This window comes from Lepidothrix coronata, unplaced genomic scaffold (genome assembly GCF_001604755.1).
Source record: "Lepidothrix coronata isolate B3197 unplaced genomic scaffold, Lepidothrix_coronata-1.0 Scaffold9, whole genome shotgun sequence".
Lineage (NCBI taxonomy): Eukaryota > Metazoa > Chordata > Aves > Passeriformes > Pipridae > Lepidothrix > Lepidothrix coronata.
In genome coordinates, this window is record NW_016690189.1 from 8,582,207 (window position 1) to 8,600,626 (window position 18,420).

Genomic DNA, 18,420 nt, shown 5'->3' on the forward strand with positions numbered 1-18,420 from the left:
CTATTAGAAATTAGTGATGCCAAAAACCTTAAAGTTTACTCTTAGAGGCAGTTAGCCCAGTGAGGTCTGATGAGTACACCCAACCTCTCAAATTTTCAATTACCTTGAAACTTAAAAGAAGATCACATGCAGTGTCATTCAGATGTTCATTTATTCTAGGCTGAACCTGAAATAACACGAAACATATTTGCTCGTGGAAGTTTGAATGTGATGCTGATAAGTTAAGTATGACAATTCCTACTCAGAGCCACGTCAAAGTTTAAGAGTCTGATTTTTTCAAAGCTCTCTTTCTTTTTTCTTTCAGTTACTACTTTTTTTTCCAGAGTTTGTACCATCATTTGAGTATGTAGAAAAAAGGATGATACAACTCTGGAGAGTTTAAGCTTTTGCAGTATTTAAACAGAGGGTCTGGCGTAGGGAGGGTCTATGAATACACATGGACTGAGTCTTTTCTTCAAATTTTCAAATGGATGGTGGCTGCAGAAACAAAAGGGATTTGCTTTCTGAAGGTGAAGTAATAAAACTACACCTGACCAGCATGAAGAACTTCACATAAAAAATAATTATTGATATAAGCAGGTGACATAACCTGTGATACAGAGAAGAGTGTTTAGTGAACCAGATCCTAAGGGAAGGACAACAGTGTCAGTCTGATTAACAGATATCTGAAAGTCATCACAAACATATATGAGCTTTAATATGATCTTCTGATCTCCCTAAGCCTTGGGCACATCTGTTAACACCCGAAATATATAAGCCATCCCATATAATATTTTTGTTCATGCTTTATTTGAGCCAGACTAGCCAACTAAATCAGTTTTTAGAACAATGTAATGGAATTCCTGCCACCTGACGTGTTTTCCTGCAAGCAGATGTTGCACCAGATGTGGGTGTGGACCTTTGTTTTTACAAAGCTTGAAAGAACATCTCAAGTATGAAGTCACATAGTCCATTCTGCCCAAGACAGCCTTCATAAATAACATTTATCCAGGGATTTGGTAAGTCTGTCAGGGAAGGAGCACAGGCATTTCTGAAATGCAGTGTGGTGCCGGAGCGGTGCCTCTCAGCTCTGCACAGGCACGGTGCAAAGCTAAGGCCACCATGCTGCAGTGTGTGCTGGTGGTTCCTCGGTCCCAGGCAGTCAAAAGCAGAGGTGAGTGGGAAGCAAGGTCCAGAACCTCCTCTCTGAAGTGCCTAAGGCATTTGGAGCCCAAGATTGCATAAGGAAAACCTCAAATATTCTCTTTCTGGACAGGAATAGGCATTCATGGCCTGAAACTACTGAAGCGAGGGCATTCTGCTCTCATGCACAAGCTCTGATGGGAACCTCAAACTATGTGCTTGCCCGAGTAGCTCAGCTGAATCCAGTAGCCACTTGGGAGTGTGCCCCAGGGCTGCAATTAGTGGCAGTTTGCAGTTAGAGTGTGGGGTTATCCCTCAGTGGCACAGCTGGCCTGAGTGTTCCTGACAGCCAGCTATGTGGTTCTGCAGTTTACAGCACTAGTACCACTGTGGCTGTGCAGCTGCCAGGGAAGGCACATCTCTCTGGAGTGCAGGAAGTTTTTTGCTTTTAGCATCCACAGTGGCTGGGAGTGAGACATAGGTAACATGGATGTAGGAACTTCTGCTGGCTTTGCTGCTGAAGGAACTGTCAGCCTTAACACAGAGCTGAGGGCAAGTGGTTGATCCTACAAGATATAATAAGCTTGGTTGTTCACTTTCACTCATTTTTAATTAATACCTTATTCTATACAAAATGGAACAGCTTCAGGAGATTGAGATATGCCTGCTACAGAGAGCCTCAAGCTGAAAGGGTAGGGACTTTCTTGGCACATGAGGGAGAGACAGGATGGAGATGCTGCACATCAGGTGCAGATGGAAGGACCTGAACTGGGAGCTTATGTGCCATGGGTGCCCTAGTTCTCAGGTCTTCTGGCCAGGTTAGGTGTCTTCCTGGTAGCTTGCTAACAGGCATGAGCCCCCTCCTCAGGGCACATTTAACATGGCAGGTCTCAAACGCTCAAAGGTAGCCCCACACTAGTGCTTTGGCCACCCCTTGCAGCATAGCCAATAGCCTGGGAAGATTTCCAGCTCATGCTGAATGCCCCACAGCCAGCTCAGTAGTGCCATGTCATCATTGCACCATGATGTGAAATCTATGTCCTGACTCTTCCCTTGTAAAATAAAGCCTGTGCCAGAGGTCAGTGTTGTAACACAGAGAACATGTCAAAAGCCCTTGGCAGCCAGGCAGATACCTGGTGAGCCATGGGAGTGTAGTTCTTGGTGCTATTGCCTCAGCACTGGTTCACATCCACCATTCCTACACCTCCTCCTCCCCCCTTTCTGGCCCCTGTTTCACCTGTCCTCTCTATTTCCAAATTAAGCTTTTGCTTTACATTTTCATCATCACACGTGACAGGAAAATAGATTGTTATAGTCTTATGTGAAGCCTCAGTTTATTGATTGCAGATGTGAGCACATAGCTCTTGGAAAGCTGCATTAGCGTGGCTCACTTCAGTGACGACATCCACAGTGGCTGGGAGTGAGACATAGGTAACATGGACGTAGGAACTTCTGCAAGAACTTCTCCAGAATATTTGTTCTGGAGAAATAATCTCCATAGCACATTCTTATGCACTCAGCTTTTCTGACTTGTGAAGCACCTGCTCAAAAAATGCTCCTGTTATACAAGAACCTGTACTTCACATATGATCTGCAAAAAAAGAAGAATTAAATGTAAAGATAATTTTTCTTGTGGCAAAATGAAGGGGACCACAGCAGTTACACAAAGCAGAAAAAAAAAGTGAGAATACTAAATAGGTTGATAACATTGGCACAAATGAAGAGAAAACAGGCAAAGAGCTGTCAAAACAAATACAGGAGGCCCTGCATAAAACATCCACTGGCTTCAGCGGGAGTCTGAATGATTTGTGTTCAGAAGTTCAGGAAATTCAGTCAAAACCACATTATCAGGACAAAGTTATCTTTCACATGTCAGGAAAGCAGTGAGCCATTTCTTTAATATCTGTTTGTACTCCTGAGCTAGACAGTCAAGTCCCCTGAGTCACCTGGAGAAACCACATTGAGTTTGAGTAAAACAGCCACCCTCAGACAAGGTCTGGAAAGGATCTGCTCTCTACCAGAGGATTACAGCTCTTGAAGTTCATCCTGATGCTCATGGTCATGACTAACATCAGCATTCATTCTCAGCGATCCCAGGGAGAAAGCTGTAGGTGAAATGGGTCTTGATTCAGGGATATGTTCCCTCCTGTACTTTTCAATGTAAGGTTGAGCCACTTCCCACACCTGTGAAACAAGAAAGTGAAACAGCAGAGTCAGAGGCAAAACAAAAGGTCAGCTAAGACATCAACTCGCAAGTTCAGGAAGCCCTGTAGAAAAATTATTGAGGTTGAGGTAGATATGGGTAGGAGGCAGACCTGTGCAGATATACTGTATGTGATCAGCAGAATCAGAGAGGCAGAGAGAGCAAGGTTTAGGGAAGAGCATGTGGATGGAGTTGACAGGGGATGGGAAAGGATACAGCTCCAAGGGGACAAGGTGAAAGGATTCAAGGCAAAACCACTTTGCCTTGTCTTGTTAGCTGGTTAATGCTCTGTGTGCAATAGTTGGGAGAGAATTATTGTAACTTACAACAAAACCACTTGATCATGAAGGGGTTGGGGAAGTAAAACAGAAGCTGGCATGGACAAAGAAAAAGGGGAAGGATAGTTGTTGGGGTTCAAGGCAAAAAAGGAAAATGCTCTACAGTTCCCTTTGTCTCTCCTCCTGTAACACAAGAAAAAAAGGGGGAAGAGTTTCTTCTCCCATTTGCTTACTCTCCTCAATTCTTTTGTTAATTTTATTTTACAAACCAATAAAATAGATAGATCCTAAAGGTGTACACTTAGCCTAGGTTAACACATATCACCACTGCTATTCCTTCCGCCATGTCCCCTTATTGCTTTGAGACCATGCACAAAGGCCTTCAGGCTAGGGAACAATCTATGCCCCAGGAATAAGGATCACTATCTGGAGAGACTGTTGATACCTCTGGACATCTGTGGGGTTATAGGACCCTGCCCTCAAACAATTCAAAGTTGGACCTGTGTCTGGACCATGACAGATTTAGAAGTGTAAGCTACTTATAACACAGGGCAGGTTTAGGAACTGATTTCTAAACCTATCCTCCAAAACTAAGAAAAAAACAAATCTCAAAACATCTGGTGGGATTGCCCCAGGCAGAGGAGTGCTTTTAGTGAGGCCATGCAGGGCACGTATGGAGGGGTGTTTCCAGAGTAGAGCTGCAGCCTGCTCTTTGGGACAAACTACTGCGCATGCCAAAAGCCAGCACTCACCTTCTGCTCCACAAGCAGCCTGTGAGCTGCTTCGATGTCTGGGGCCATGAAGCGATCCTTCATCCAAGGCCTGTAACGAGACATATTGCAAACATTGGCCAAACATTAACCACCACCAGCAGCAGCTGCTCCCCAGGCAACCTCTGGGGAAGGCATTTATCTGATCTTACCTCACCACTGAACGCACAAGGTCATAGACCTTCTCCAATGGGGTTGTTGTCCTCAGAGGGCGCAGGAATTCAATGCCCTGGCAGGCAGCAAGAAGCTCAATAGCCAGAACTAGGGAATCAGAACAGTGAAAGGGATGTTTGACAGGCACAGCTCAAGGGGAGGTTTCCTGTATAAAGCTACCACTGGCCTTTGTTCTGGCTGATATGATATGGTTTCAGGCAATGTGAAAAAACAGTGGATCCACACACCCCAGAGAGCCACTCCAGTGACAGGAGTGTTTCATGGATGGTGCTGGGAGCAGTATCCAGCACCTCAGCAAGCAGATTTTGGGTCTCTGCTGTGCAGACCTTTCAAGTGTACCAGGAACTTCTGGTCACCAGAGTCTTAAAACTCTGGGAATCTCTTCCAGGGTGTCTTGAATACTCAAATTAACGTCCATCATAAATCAGAAAACCTTTTTAGCACTGAGAAGAGAGAGGCCTGAGCTTTAAAAGGAAGTTCTCTCTATAAAGCTTGCAAGAGCCCACGTGAAAACATCAGTAAAAATATAGCACTTTGAAAGACAGTATTCTGTCTGGAGAAGTTGGCACTGTATCTGCATACTCACACCCCATCATTATCAGTAATAGCTCCTCATTTTCATGAGTCAATTCACCCAGGAACTGAGTGAACCAACTGGATCTAGGACACTCAGTTTCTTAGCATGCTGTTGAAACATACGGTTTCCTAAACTCATTTCTTTGCACCCAAAAAGTGTATTTCTGTAAAGTAAGTCTTCAGAGCTTTCAAATGTATAAACTGGGCAAGTGAGTTCAGCATTTGTGTACTGCGTATTACTCTGTTCTACTAACAGCTGACATCTTATCTCTGCACATCATCTGGCAAATAAATAAATAAATCAAAAGCAAGAGAGCTTTTACCTCATTTCCATTCAAAAGATCTAAATGCTTGTACTTAATATGTACTTAACACAGTATTTTTAGACAGTTCTTTTAGATGCATTAACTCCCTTTTTCTTAAAATCTATCTAGAATGAATGGCACTAATATCTTCATCTGGTTACATCCCAGAGGTCTATCTGGAAGTCAGCATTTTAATTTTACCTTGTTCCACGTGTTCAATAACTCTCAAAGCTTTTCTTGCAGCCCATCCTCCCATGGACACATGATCCTCTGTAGCAGCACTAGTTGAGAGGGAATCCACAGAAGAGGGGTGGCACAAGGCTTTGTTCTCAGAAACTGCAAAAAAATCCAGCACAATGAGTGTAGGAGAGAATGGGCAGGAGACAGAAGAAGCAATGGCCAACCTGGAGCACAAAGCCTGTCTGCCACTTTGGGTCCAACTATTGCTCCTCTTTCAAGGATGCATCCATATTTTACCTGGACTGAATTATTCGTAATAACCACCTTGATAACCTTTGCCTCTATATTGCAAACAATATCAATCTTCAGATGCAAATATTAGCCAAATATAGAAACACTGCTCACTCTTCCCTCCCCCATCTTCAGGCTTGAGTTGCTCTGGCTCAAAGGCCTGATGGCATTAAAGAAAAAGAGCAGACAGCATAACCAAAACACAAGCCTGGTCTTGCCTGTTTCTCCAAGGCCTGTAAAGATCAGTGGTTCCCTCTTTTTTTTTAGGGTTACAGATATCACCATTCCCCTGCTTTCAAGAAGACAGCTAGAGATCAGCATCTGGTCTCCTCATTGGAGCTGAGGCACTCAAAGAACTTCCTCTAGAAAGATGCAGGAGTTTGATATGAATCCTCTCCCACCCTCATTTCACAAGACTGATCATGTCCCTGAGAGTGACAGCATTCCTGCTTTGAAAGCCAGGTGTGAGCCCTGGAGTAAGTCTCTCAAGCTGCACCCCAAAGCAAGGGGAATTTGGCTGCAGGAAGGGCTTTGGGCACTGTTCGATGACAATTTGAAGTTGAGAGTTGCTCTTTAGAAGAGAAAAAATGAAGTCTGCATTGACAGAGCTCTGGTTGCACTCAGGCCTTTTCCTTTTGAAGCCCAGCGGGATGCTGTGTAACGCCCTTGCCAAATTAGTGGCTTCAGAAAAGCAACAAGAGCAACGGAGAGGTGGTGACACAATTGCAAATAGGCTGGAGTGACACAGTCCAGTACCAGAGCCCAGCTGGCACATTCAAGCAGGTGATGGCAGGTCGTAGGAAGGCTGCATGTGGCCACTGCAAACAGCTCAGTTCAGCAGCATAGAGCTCTTGGAGAGGGGGCAGAGACACATCCAGTGGCATTGCAAAACGTCTGCAAATTTTTTGCAGCTTTATCTATTAATCCTGGCAGTGAACAAGATTAGCTGGTACACAAACACCCTAGAAACTGGCAGAGTGATTTAAAAAATATTAGTAGTACCTTGTTAAAAAAAAAGAAAAGGAACTCAAACTTCAGTTTAGATAAAATCCTGTCTATTTTGACCTGGAAAAGAAGGTTTTGACCCCTGGACTCCTGGTGTCAGCAGAGACCACAAACACCCCAGAAGCTGTCACTCCAGGTTGCAGAACTGTGCTGTGAAACCTGAAGCCAAGCAACAGCTGAGGCCTGGAGCCACCCTAAACTCTACCCAAACAAAAGGTAAGTTTCCAGCCCTCAAACAAGGGGACCAGATCCACTTCCCAAAATAGCCTCCAGGCTATTTAGTACATCAATTTAGTTAATTCACTTTTTTCAGCAGGATATTTATCTACTCATTTATCTGACATCCTCTGTTCCTTTGTCTGTTTGCATCTTTTAAAATTTACTGTCTTCTCAGAGCATGTTTACCTTTATATTGGCTCATGTTTTCCTGAACTGTAATATCTCAGCAGCCAGCAGGCTTTTTGTTGCCTTAGTCATGAGTGCCAGACAAAAAAATGAACTAGTGCTTAATTTCAGTGTGCTCCTCCGATAACTAGCCCTGGGAATTCCAGTCTTCTGAGGACTATGGGGTCTGATACTGATGTACTGACCCGGTCATCAAATGGAGACACTGAGGGCCTTCCACTTTTGGGGCTGCTCAGAGCATTTAACCTGCCCAAGAGTCAGTGCAGAACAAGGAAGAAACCTGAGCTGAAATAATTGCAGCTGCACTCAATGCTTAGACTTTGCACCCAAACAGCACAAAATACGTGGAGAAGAGACTGAAAACAGGAGCAAGATACCTTTGTATCTACTATTAGATTACATCTGCCCTGATAGAAATTGGTCTGTCTAGCTCTCTCAATGATACTGCTCAAGCACTCACCCAGGGCAGCTGCTGTGCAGTGTGCAATCATGAAGCCTGAGTTCAGACCTCCTTCAGTGACTAAAAATGCAGGCAGTTCACTGAGTGAGGGGTTGCAGAGCCTCTCAATTCTTCTTTCACTAATTGCAGCGAGTTCATGCACACCAATTGCCAAATAGTCCAGAGCCTACGAAAGAAAAAAACCTCATTAGACCGGATTACAGAAACAAACAAACAAACCAAAACAGAAACGAAATATTTTTTTTTCCTTTCTCCAAATGCTTAATTACCTTTGCAGGATATTCACCATGAAAATTTCCTCCAGAAATGGTCTCTGCTCTTTCAGCAAACACCATCTTTAAGGAGAAGTTAAGGCACGCACATGAGTGAAATACAGTTTACATGAAAGATATCTGCCAGTAATTGGAATATCTTAACTGAAGAAATGTTTGTGCCAATAGGCTTTTATTTGCAAGCACATTATATTACTTCTGCAATTTCGCTTTTCAGGAAATGAAGACCCAATCTCAGTTCTCCAAACTTCTAGTTTCAATTTTGACATGTTTTTTTTTTTTTTCAAATAAGCTACATAAAATGAGGTCTTTGATTGAGGGTGGGGAGGGGTGCAAAGAAACACATCTGTTTGGATGCTAGAGTAGTTTTTCAGCTCCTTGACAGATTCTTCATAGATGATATTATGCACAGCATCATTATACTGCTGACAGAAATCCAGCCTTGCTCAGTGCCAATGCAAAAACTGTGCAGTTTACCACCAGGCTGAGCCACCATGGTGCTTACCAATCACACATCTGTCTATCTTCCCTGACCAAGTGGAAATCTTGCTCTGTAGTTCAGGTTTCACTCATGCTGCACCAACAGATGCTTCATACACCAAATTACCATTCATTTGGTTGCCAAGTCCCATCTATCTGACATATTCAATCAAAGTATATGGACTCTCATCTAGGAAACATTTAACATGCACCAAAGCATATGCACACATGGTTTCCTTGCCCCAACACACACTAGCATACCTCCAATACAGTCTTGGAGAAAGGGATATAGGCTGCTCTTGCAGCCAATGGCAGTTATTGACCAAAGCCAGCTATGACTTTTTTGCCTCCTGTGCAAGTATTTATGCAGAAGAAAAGGATAAAAAAGGCCAAGAAGAATTTTACATAGTAATAAAGTTATCAAAAAGATACAGGGTTGTCCGTGGCGCTGTTGATTTCAGTTGTCATTATGTCCTTCACAAAAGCAATTGTATCATTTACAACTCCATGGACCTAGAACAAAAGACATTACACCTGAGCTTAGTATCTACAATTAGTTTATCTTCAGGATGCTAACCGAGCTGCAGGGACCCTCTTTCCCATCATCCCACTCTACATCCACACATGAAGATAGTCTTGGATTTGCATCACTGTGGGACACTGCCCATCCTGGACACTTGAAAGACTATATTTACTATTATTATGGCAGTTTTGCTGAAAGAGTAATCTGAATATGACATTCTTTACTTGTTTGGGTTGGTTTGCCCTAAATGGAAGATAAGATATTTATTCAGAGGCAGAAGTGTTATTAGGGGAGAAGTAGCCTTACAAGAACCCCACAGAAAACAAAATCTCTCATTAATTAATTACATTCCATTAATTCCACTGATTTAATAGTTTTGCTCCTGTTAAAACTCACAGGATTGAGTTCTTGCAACATGTTTGAGATACTACACTCTGTCTGCTTTTGGAAACAGTCAGTTCATGGTCTTAACACCAATGCAGAAGAAACTTCCTACAAAACCTGCAAGCATGGAAACCAGCACCTTCCCTCTGCTTCCAACACCTGGCCTCCTCCACATCTGAACACAGCTTAGTTAGACGTTGCCTGATGCGTGTGTGCATGGGATCAACAAATTATATGTCTCCATTAACACTAACTTTGAAGTGAAGAAGAAACAAAATAAAACCACTTCCTCTAGCAGAGTCAGACAGTACATAACTGACAGTATTTCTGAGGGAAACTTCACTGCCTATTGTTGGGAAAGGAGATAAAAGCCAGTTTTTACCTGAGGGCAGCAGCGCATTGTGTATGCATCCTGAACTCGGTCACAGAATCTATGGCTCTCTAGAAGGAACAAGGGAAGCAAAAGACAAATATTTCTTACACAAAAGCATTCTGTCCTGTTGAAGGACCCAGCCTGTTCCGGTAATCTGAGATGGTGAAGGTTAAGGTTGTTCACCTGCTATTTCTGATGGATGATGGTCAGAATCTAGAAGGGACCTGAATCGAAATGCCACCTCAGCCTGGCCTCGATGTGGCCGTACTGCATGGATGTCTAGTAACACAAGTTAGACTGTTAGGTTTTGCCTCTCTTGCCAAGAGCTGTTAAGGAAACAGACAGGGATGCACCAGTACCCACCAGTGTCAAAGGCCCTTGTTGTGCCCTTCAAGACTTCGAGTGTGAGGGCAGCGACTATGTCAGCCTGCCTCGCTATAGCCGCGGCTCTTTCAACCGCCTCACATCCCAGTGAGGTGATCATTTGTGTCCCATTGATGAGGGCCAGGCCCTTCAAAAAGATAGCAGATGTTAAGCAAATTCACTGCAGTTATTTCACACGCTGTGACAATTCCCCATCTCTGTGATAATTCTCTTTCTCATTTGAATGAAAGACCTTTGCTCAGCTTTCTAGACCATCCTGAAATCATAAATGCACAGCTTGATAGTGCATCTTTGCTACATAAACTGTCATTGCTCATGATGCTACTAAGTCACAGTAAGCACCTTTGGAACTCCAGCAGTTCCAAACAAGTCAGATACATGGTTCAAGTCAGTCATTTGGGCTCTGCTATGGCCAAAGGGCAGATAGGTACCTTGAAGGTGTTTTTTAGTCAGCTGTTTCAGGGTGATATAAAGTGCTTTCTGAAGAGGCCTGTCTCTCTCCACTGACCACAGAGCCAATCTAAATACCAAGTTTGGGTCTGACATTTCAAGTCAAGTAGGGTGACACTAGGAGAGGTGAATCCCACTCCCAATAACACCTCATTAATATCCTTCTGAAGTTTGAATTAAATACATTATTAATTCATTTAATGCTGTTATTGTATGCATAAAGCAACTAATGATTGACTATGCTCGTTTTCCATCAGCGGGCATCATTATACTTTATTACCTCTTTTGGTTTCAAGGTGATTGGTTTCAGTCCATGGGCTTCCAGGACCTGTGAAGGAGTTTAATGACAAGGTAATTAATGAAAAATACTTTTCGGTAATTTGATCGCTAAAAGTTTTAAATCTTAAATGTTTCCATGAACAGAAGTATTAACAAATTCCTTAAGTGATGGGGGGAAAAGAGCTTTACATCATGAACATTCAACATATTTTTTTCTGCTGGGCTAAATAAAGGATAGCATTTTTGGGCTTCCAAACTAGCACCTCATTTCCTAATGCTAGTAAAACAAGGTAGTAGGAGCACTGAAGTGAGATACTGTCACAGCCCATTAACATCTTCTGTATTTTAGATGACGGAAGAGAGTAATAGGAAAGAAGACTGGAAACGTCTTGGGAAGGCAGTTTTGCCTACACTTTGCCTCATAGCAGTTTTGGCTTGGCATAAATTATTCCTTTATAAATGATTCCCTAATCCTTTCTGTAGAAAATCTCTAGTGACAGGAGTCGTCCTACTCAGTTTATTCTATACATGACTATTCTATAGGGCAATTGCTCTTGTGGGAAATTCAGAAACAGCATAATCTTGTTTCTGAATAGAATCTCTCAACCTTTCTAGCTGAAGAGGTAATGCATCTCAGGGGTGTACAACTGTAACTTCTGGTCCTGAAGGTCCAGGACACACTGGTCTGCTTCATACCTACTCCTCAGCCTCAGTAGTCCTCAATACTTCTCCAGTCTGTAGTGATGTACAGCTATCAATCCATGAATAAGTCTGGTAATCAAATATTCATGGATAGGAGTGATAGGTGTAGTGGCACAAACTACCATGAAGGACTTTGGAGGGGCCCATTTTTGAGATACTCAACACAAGATCAATCTATTGATGTATTAGTAAGAGAAAAACAATTGATTAAAAACTAATTCCATTATAACACTGTCATCTTGTGGAGGAGGATAATATAAAGGTTCCTTGTTACCCTAGTTAATTTATCAAAAATGATAAAATGATAAATACACAAAAACCCGTGTATTTACTTAAAGCAATTATAAAATCAGTAGAAATTTTACTGCTAAATTCCTGCCTCAAATAAATCTCCAGGTACTCAGGATCTGACGTTTTGAATTTGAGAAGTGGTCTTGGATTTGTTAGAAAAGCGCTAATGTTCATGGAGCTGAAGATGCAGTAATAGTTCTTTCATAATTGGTATAATTTCCTGTCACTCTCTCTAGTTCATAAATGATGTCACTGTGGTATTTTGTATTGCAATACTATGGCATTATATTTCTTGGGACTTATTAATATGCTGCTTATTATATCTGCTCCAGTGACATGTGAGTCAGTTATTGCATTCTCATGGATCCACCTTCCTCAAGGCAGAGGATGAGTTGTTAAAGGCAGCCTAGTCCCAATTCAAACTGGTACAGAAACTCTGAAGACTTTTACATGTTATTAATCTGAGCAAAAGCTCTCTTTCTCTCAAAGCTACGTGCAATTCGGAAAATGAGTCACTAAGCAGAAAAAAAACAAACAATCAGGTGCACGAATCTTACGTATTTAGCATCAGCCCAGCCACTCTTTGGGGACCACATCTTTCCCTCTCCAATTAATCCCAGAGCAAGATGAGAGAGGGGGGCCAAGTCTCCACTGGCTCCAACTGTCCCTTTCTCTGGGATGTAAGGAAGGCACGATGCTAGAAAGAAAAAAAACCAAACAACTATTACAGCTTCACCTTGATACATGCTTTGGAAAACAGAGAAGCCAGCTCATAAGTGTGATCACAGTAACATCCTGCAATCATGGACAATGGCACCAACAGGACTACTCTTGTTGCAGTCTGGGGGACCACAGCCCAGGGTGATTGCATCTACAGCCACGTAGCCAGGCAGCTACAACATCACTCCTCTCAGGTCTCCGTCGCAGGGTGACCGCCTGGTGTGGACAAAGCTCTCTCTTAATTTCTGACTCCACTAAACACTGGGTTACTCTTAGAAACCATCTTTGAGCTCTCTTCCCCCCATCCTAATCCTCAGGGAACTGAAATGTGTGAAAATGAAAAAACGGAGCCTGGGAAACTGCAGAAAAAGCAGGGAAGGGACCAGTCCGTTCCTCTTCTTTTGCAGCTCCTTCACCTGCTGCAGGAGGAGGAGGAGGAGGGTAAAACAGAGGGCAGCACAAAGACTGTATTCTTAGGGGCTCACATAAATGAACATGGCTCTTCTCTCATATATATCTGGTCTATAGTCTCAGAACAATCTTCCAATCTACAGTTTAGGAAAAGGAGACAAGGAGAGTTGAACCTAACACTGACTATAGGGAAGGTGCTCTTTGCTCATCACTGCCATACTGTCATGCCTCACCAGAGGGACCATCAATGGTCATCAGATAATGAAGAACACAGCCACCCCTCTAGTTTCTCTGCCACAGCACCAGGCAAGGGAGGGAAGGCCACCCAGTTGGAACTGCTGTGACAGTTGTGGCTATGTGGCTGCTGACTAGCCATGTGCTTCTGTGTGGCCGCCTTGTAGCCCTTGCTTACAAACACCTCTGTAGGTCTCAGGGGGTCTACTCACAAAAACAGGTGCTGCTTAAGCTGCTCTGCTTGACAAACACTAACACATGCAGTTTTCTATATGGTAATAGCCCACTTTCCCCCGAAACCCAGTATCCCTAAAGATGGTGTCATACACATCAGCACCTGACAGGACAGAAGTTAAAGATCTGAGGCTTTGCAAAAGTGCTTGCCCAGAGTTATGTTCCAAGTCAAGCTTAATCTTGAACTAATTATTGTCTGACCTCTCAGAGGCTCATTTTCCAAACTTCTATCTGTTGCATGCCTTTCTTTCAGCCTTTCCTGTCAATTCATCTCATACTTCACGTCCTTCAACAGAGGAATGGTCTCCAGTTGTGAGCTTGTACAGCCAAGCTCTGGTCCTGATCTCTCAGAACCACCAAGTACAAAGACCAACATCTGTAGCTTGATCCATTGAGTTACACCATTTAACAAAATAGTTAAAAGAAAAAAAATGGGAAATCAGGATTTTCTTTAAACATCTTTTTACCATTAAATGCTTCAATAACTTGCTCGAGGGTTTCTAGGGATATTCCACTGTATCCTTTGGCCAGGACATTGATTCTCAATGCCAACAGCATGCGAGATCTCTCAGGGGTCAAAGGTTTCCCCACACCTGAAACGGTAACCCTCTCAGTTACTAACCCGCTACCAACAGAGGCAGAAAAGGGAAACATCAAGCCAGTCTCTCATTACCTGCAGAATGAGAACGAACCAAGTTCACTTGAAGCTCCCTACAGAAAAAAAACATGTTAAATTCCCCAAAAGTCTCATCAGGTTTTATTTTGCACAAAACAGAAGGAAATACTGAAGCAGCTCTCTCATTAAACCCCACAGTATAAAAGTATAGGGCTGAACTGCTCCCTCTTCTTCCTTTCCTGAGAAGAAAGGACAGAGAAAGCTGCACAGACAACTTACCTCAGCTTACTGTTTGGGATGACAGTCCTGGCAAACTTCCCAAACCCTGTGGTGATTCCATAAACAACTGCAAGAAATGTACTGCTGGTTAAGAAGGGAACCTGATGAAGTTTTCTAAACAATTAATAGAGGTAAAAATATTTACCTGTCTGTTCATTTACGATCCTTTCAATCACTTCTCGTGATTGTTTGACTTTAGCTACAGCTTCAGGTGTAAGCTAAAACATAAGTAGTTTAAATACCAGTTTATTTATCATTATTTAGTTGTAGAAAAATAAACATGTAATTTTTAGCTGTGTTTGTTCAGAATCTTTACCTTTATCTTGTAGAGCCCCTTTCCTAAATTGACCAAGTCCTCCGTTGTTAAGCTGTTGCCATCTAAAGAAATATACTACACCAAAAAATCACTTTTTATTTTGGGATATAGATATGTATAACATTGCTTAATAATCAGAATAAATAAAAAATACAGCCAAAACTCAGCAATGACAGGAGGCTTCTGCATGCTCATTCATAAGACAGGAACTCAGTAACAAAAACATAATAAACATATTACAATTTAGTTTCCTAGACCCAGCCAATCTAACAGCCCCTGCTCTTCTGAATGCTGCAATGGCTTAACTCTCAGCATGTTCTGGTAAGTAGCAGGATTTGTTACTGAGTTATAAAATCATTGGTGATTCCTACCTGTTCTGGTTCTCGGTATTTGCTGTATCTGAAAGTTCTGTAAAGGAAAAAGGGCAGACAAGATTTCATGGGTAGTAACCACTTGATTACAGCTGGAAATATGTTTAAAGAACAAAAGAACTCTAAAAAAATGAGGAATCTAGAGAATTATAAATCTGGAATTGTAAAAAGTTCACAAAGCACTCAAAAAAGGATACAAATGAACTCCTTCTGGCTGAGATGGTATGAAATCTGGAGACATTATATCTCCTTCTATAACTAGAAGAAATATGCAGAATAAACACAAAGAGGATTAAATTGCATTCTTTATATAAGTTGTTATTCATTACAATATACAGTGGTAAGAATTGTAATTTGCAGTTATCAACCCCAAACATATTTGTATGCTTCTGGGAAAATAACAAGTATGTATTATTTAAGGTGTTCCAAAGGTAAAAGCAGAAACAGCTTATACTATATATAACAGCATATACAGACGATGTATATAGAATCCTGTACCTTCTAAACCTTATATAGGTCTGTTTCCAAAAACTAAATATTCTTAGATGATTGGGCATTTTTCCATAAAAACTGCAGACTATCTCAGGCACAATTTTAGATGAATCTAGATAAAGCCACCGTTGGCTGACTCAGATGCCAACACAGTCACCCTGCAATACATTGCTTAAGGTTTTGCTTACCAACTTCAACAAATTCATTGTCCTCTAGAGCATCTCCCACTGTATCATCAAGATCCAACAAGCCAAGTCCCTTGCACCTTCGAATGTAAAACTTCACTTCTTCCACTGAGGCAAATCCCCCATTGTCAGGTTTGTTTTTCATGTATCGCCTCACAGCTTCCTTTCCCAGCCACTGAATGGTGTTCGTGGAGCTTAGGCACGGTACTGCCAGCCATTCTCCTCGGACATGCACTGTGTATCTCGGCATGCTTTCTCTCCAAAAATTATTCCTTGACCAAGAAGGGCTGCAGTGTGGAGCAGCCTCACATTGACCACGCGATGGCCTGAAGTGCCTGTCTGGAGTCCAGTGTTGCAATCCGAAAGAGGCAAAAATCCACCCTCAAAATCCCCACCTTTGTAAATAAGCGAGATCGATGTATTTGACTGACTTCATCCAATCAAACCAAACCCAGGGAACACACCTTCTCACGGCAGGACACAACCCCCATTTTTTTTCCAAAGATCACATCAGGAATATAGAAATGAAAATCCAGGAGCTGGAGCTAGGTACTAAGATTAGATAAATTCGACTAAGATGCAGTGCAACTGTTCTAAAAACATAAGGGTTTAACGAGAATTAAAGTTAACATCTGGTAGTAAACCACAGTAACAAGAACCTCCATGAGGGAAAGGGCTGCAAGAGAGTCACCTAAGACTATGGGTTGCTCATGACTGCCAGGATTGAAAGAAGATTGGATTATACTTTTACATCTCTATCCAGAGCAGGATAAAAGCAGGCAGTAGAGGAAGCAAACCTGCTTTGCTTGGTTCCATGATCAAGTTTGAAAACAAATTTTTTAATGTAGGTGAGGAAAAGATCAATTAATTTCCATTGCCCTTTCCCTTATGCTCTGAAAGAAGTTACTAGAACAGGTAGCAACAAATACTAGGCCATAGCTGCACACTATCAAGCCCAGTGCTGCTATGTCATGCTTCCTTTGCAGGCAGATGCAAAGAGGAAAAGATGTGGAGGTACCTGTTATGATGGTGCCAAAATAAAGTTTAGCAATAACCATGTCCACACAGAAGCTGAAAATACCTTCGTCTTTAAAGCCAAAACAAGTAACACCACTCATAGTCCATGCTACATATACTAGTGTTCCCAGACAAAGGGACTACTTGGGGCTTAATTATTGTAGGGAATGTTAGCTTGGGACCCATGGGTGGGAGTCTCTATGTGGGAGACACTGCCCCAGCAGCGCAGGGTAATGAGAATAGTGAAAGCCATGCCTGACACAATTTTCTTTTTTCTGGTTCTGACAGCAAGAAACCAGGATTATCTGGCAGCATGAACTCCAGTTGCCAAAGCACTATATATGATACATAGGTTTTTATAACAAAATGTAAGTTACCCCAAAACTAGTGACATAAAGCTTTTATAAAACACAGGACAGTTTTCATTGCAATCTGATAACTCAAACCTGAGCCTGCTGACACCCAGATACCCCTGCCTCTGACCAAAGCTTTGCCCAAAAGAATCTCCATTCATTCACTAAGGTGATGCTGTAGCAGAAGCCTAATCAGATTTTGGGAGCAAATGAAAGGAACTGCACGAATTTCTAAGCTGAAATATAGAAAAATTCGTTTCAGTGAGGTTCTCCAGTAGAAGTTACCACTCATCAGGGGAGCAGCAAGAGAGTGAATGGTTCATTACATCCTTAACACAAGAAAGTCTGTAAGTTCTACACACATGAGGAAATTACATTATTTTTGTTCCCCAAGGCCAGTATTTTATCGTGTTTAATAAAAGTTGAGTGCCACAACATTCATAGAAAGATTTTAAGCTGATCTTTCAGCCTCAATAACCTAAGAGTTAAATTTTCTATAATTTTTATTTAAACTACTTAAACATATGTGGGATAAAGTTGAAGTGAAGCACTTAGCGTGCCTTAAATGAATAGAAGTCAGCAAGGTATGTTCACGTCTTAATTTATCTTAGAGCTGCCTCCACAAAACAACTAATCTCCTGATGAAGTACACTTCATCTATTTGCGTGCTGGTTTTGGCTCTGGTAAGAGTTAATTTTCTTTGGAGTAGCTGGTATGGAGCTATGTTTTGGATTTGTGCTGGAAACAGTGTTGATAACACAAGGATGATGTTGTTATTGTTGAGAAGTGCTCACACAGAGCCAAGGCCTCTTCCGCTTCTCACCCCACTCCACCAGTGAGGAGGCTGGAGGTGCACACGGAGCTGGGAGGGGACACAGATGGGACAGCTGACCCTACTGACCAAACGGACATTCCATACCCTATGGCATCATGCTCAGCATATAAAGCTGAGGAGGGAAGGAGCAGAAAGAGGGGAAAATGTTCAGAATGATGGTGTTTGTCTTCCCAAGTCACTGTAATGTGTGATGGAGCTCTGCTTTTCTGGAGATGGCTGAACACCTGCCTGCCCATGGGAAACAGTGAATGAATTCCTTGTTTGGTTTTGCTTGTGTGTGCAGCTTTTACTTTACCTATTAAACTGTATTTATCTCAACCCATGAGTTTTCTCATTTTTACTTTTCCAATCCTCTCCCCCATCCCACTGGGGGGAGCGAGTGAGCAGCTGCCTGGTGATTAGTTGCTGGGTAGGGTTAAACTATGACAACTTGAAAGCTTGTAAGGATCA

At 42.2% G+C, this 18,420-nt stretch overlaps 1 protein-coding gene across 1 annotated transcript; it reads right to left on the reverse strand.

The window, feature by feature from the left end:
- Positions 1-2,431: 2,431 nt before the first annotated feature.
- Positions 2,432-16,141, reverse strand: HAL (histidine ammonia-lyase). The gene is made up of 20 exons (XM_017804461.1): positions 15,769-16,141; positions 15,286-15,346; positions 15,089-15,116; positions 14,718-14,792; positions 14,547-14,619; positions 14,402-14,468; positions 14,180-14,217; positions 13,974-14,099; positions 12,465-12,604; positions 10,916-10,963; positions 10,165-10,312; positions 9,985-10,080; positions 9,811-9,869; positions 8,954-9,034; positions 8,039-8,104; positions 7,770-7,935; positions 5,630-5,764; positions 4,526-4,634; positions 4,356-4,425; positions 2,432-3,306 (listed from the first exon to the last, which is right to left on the reverse strand). Exons 1-20 carry the CDS (start codon positions 16,013-16,015, stop codon positions 3,148-3,150), a joined length of 1,992 nt encoding a protein of 663 aa, XP_017659950.1. The 5' UTR covers positions 16,016-16,141; the 3' UTR covers positions 2,432-3,147.
- Positions 16,142-18,420: the final 2,279 nt, after the last annotated feature.

What these genes read in the sequence shown, in the direction of transcription:
- HAL (XM_017804461.1), bottom strand. Translation starts at nt 16,015, where the DNA reads ATGCCGAGATACACAGTGCATGTCCGAGGAGAATGGCTGGCAGTACCG. An exon ending in GCTGGGCTGATGCTAAATAC is followed by an intron (nt 10,964 to 12,464) that starts GTAAGATTCGTG and finishes ACTCCTTCACAG; the next exon opens with GTCCTGGAAGCCCATGGACT. An exon ending in CTGCACAGCAGCTGCCCTGG is followed by an intron (nt 5,765 to 7,769) that starts GTGAGTGCTTGA and finishes ATTTTTTTGCAG; the next exon opens with TTTCTGAGAACAAAGCCTTG.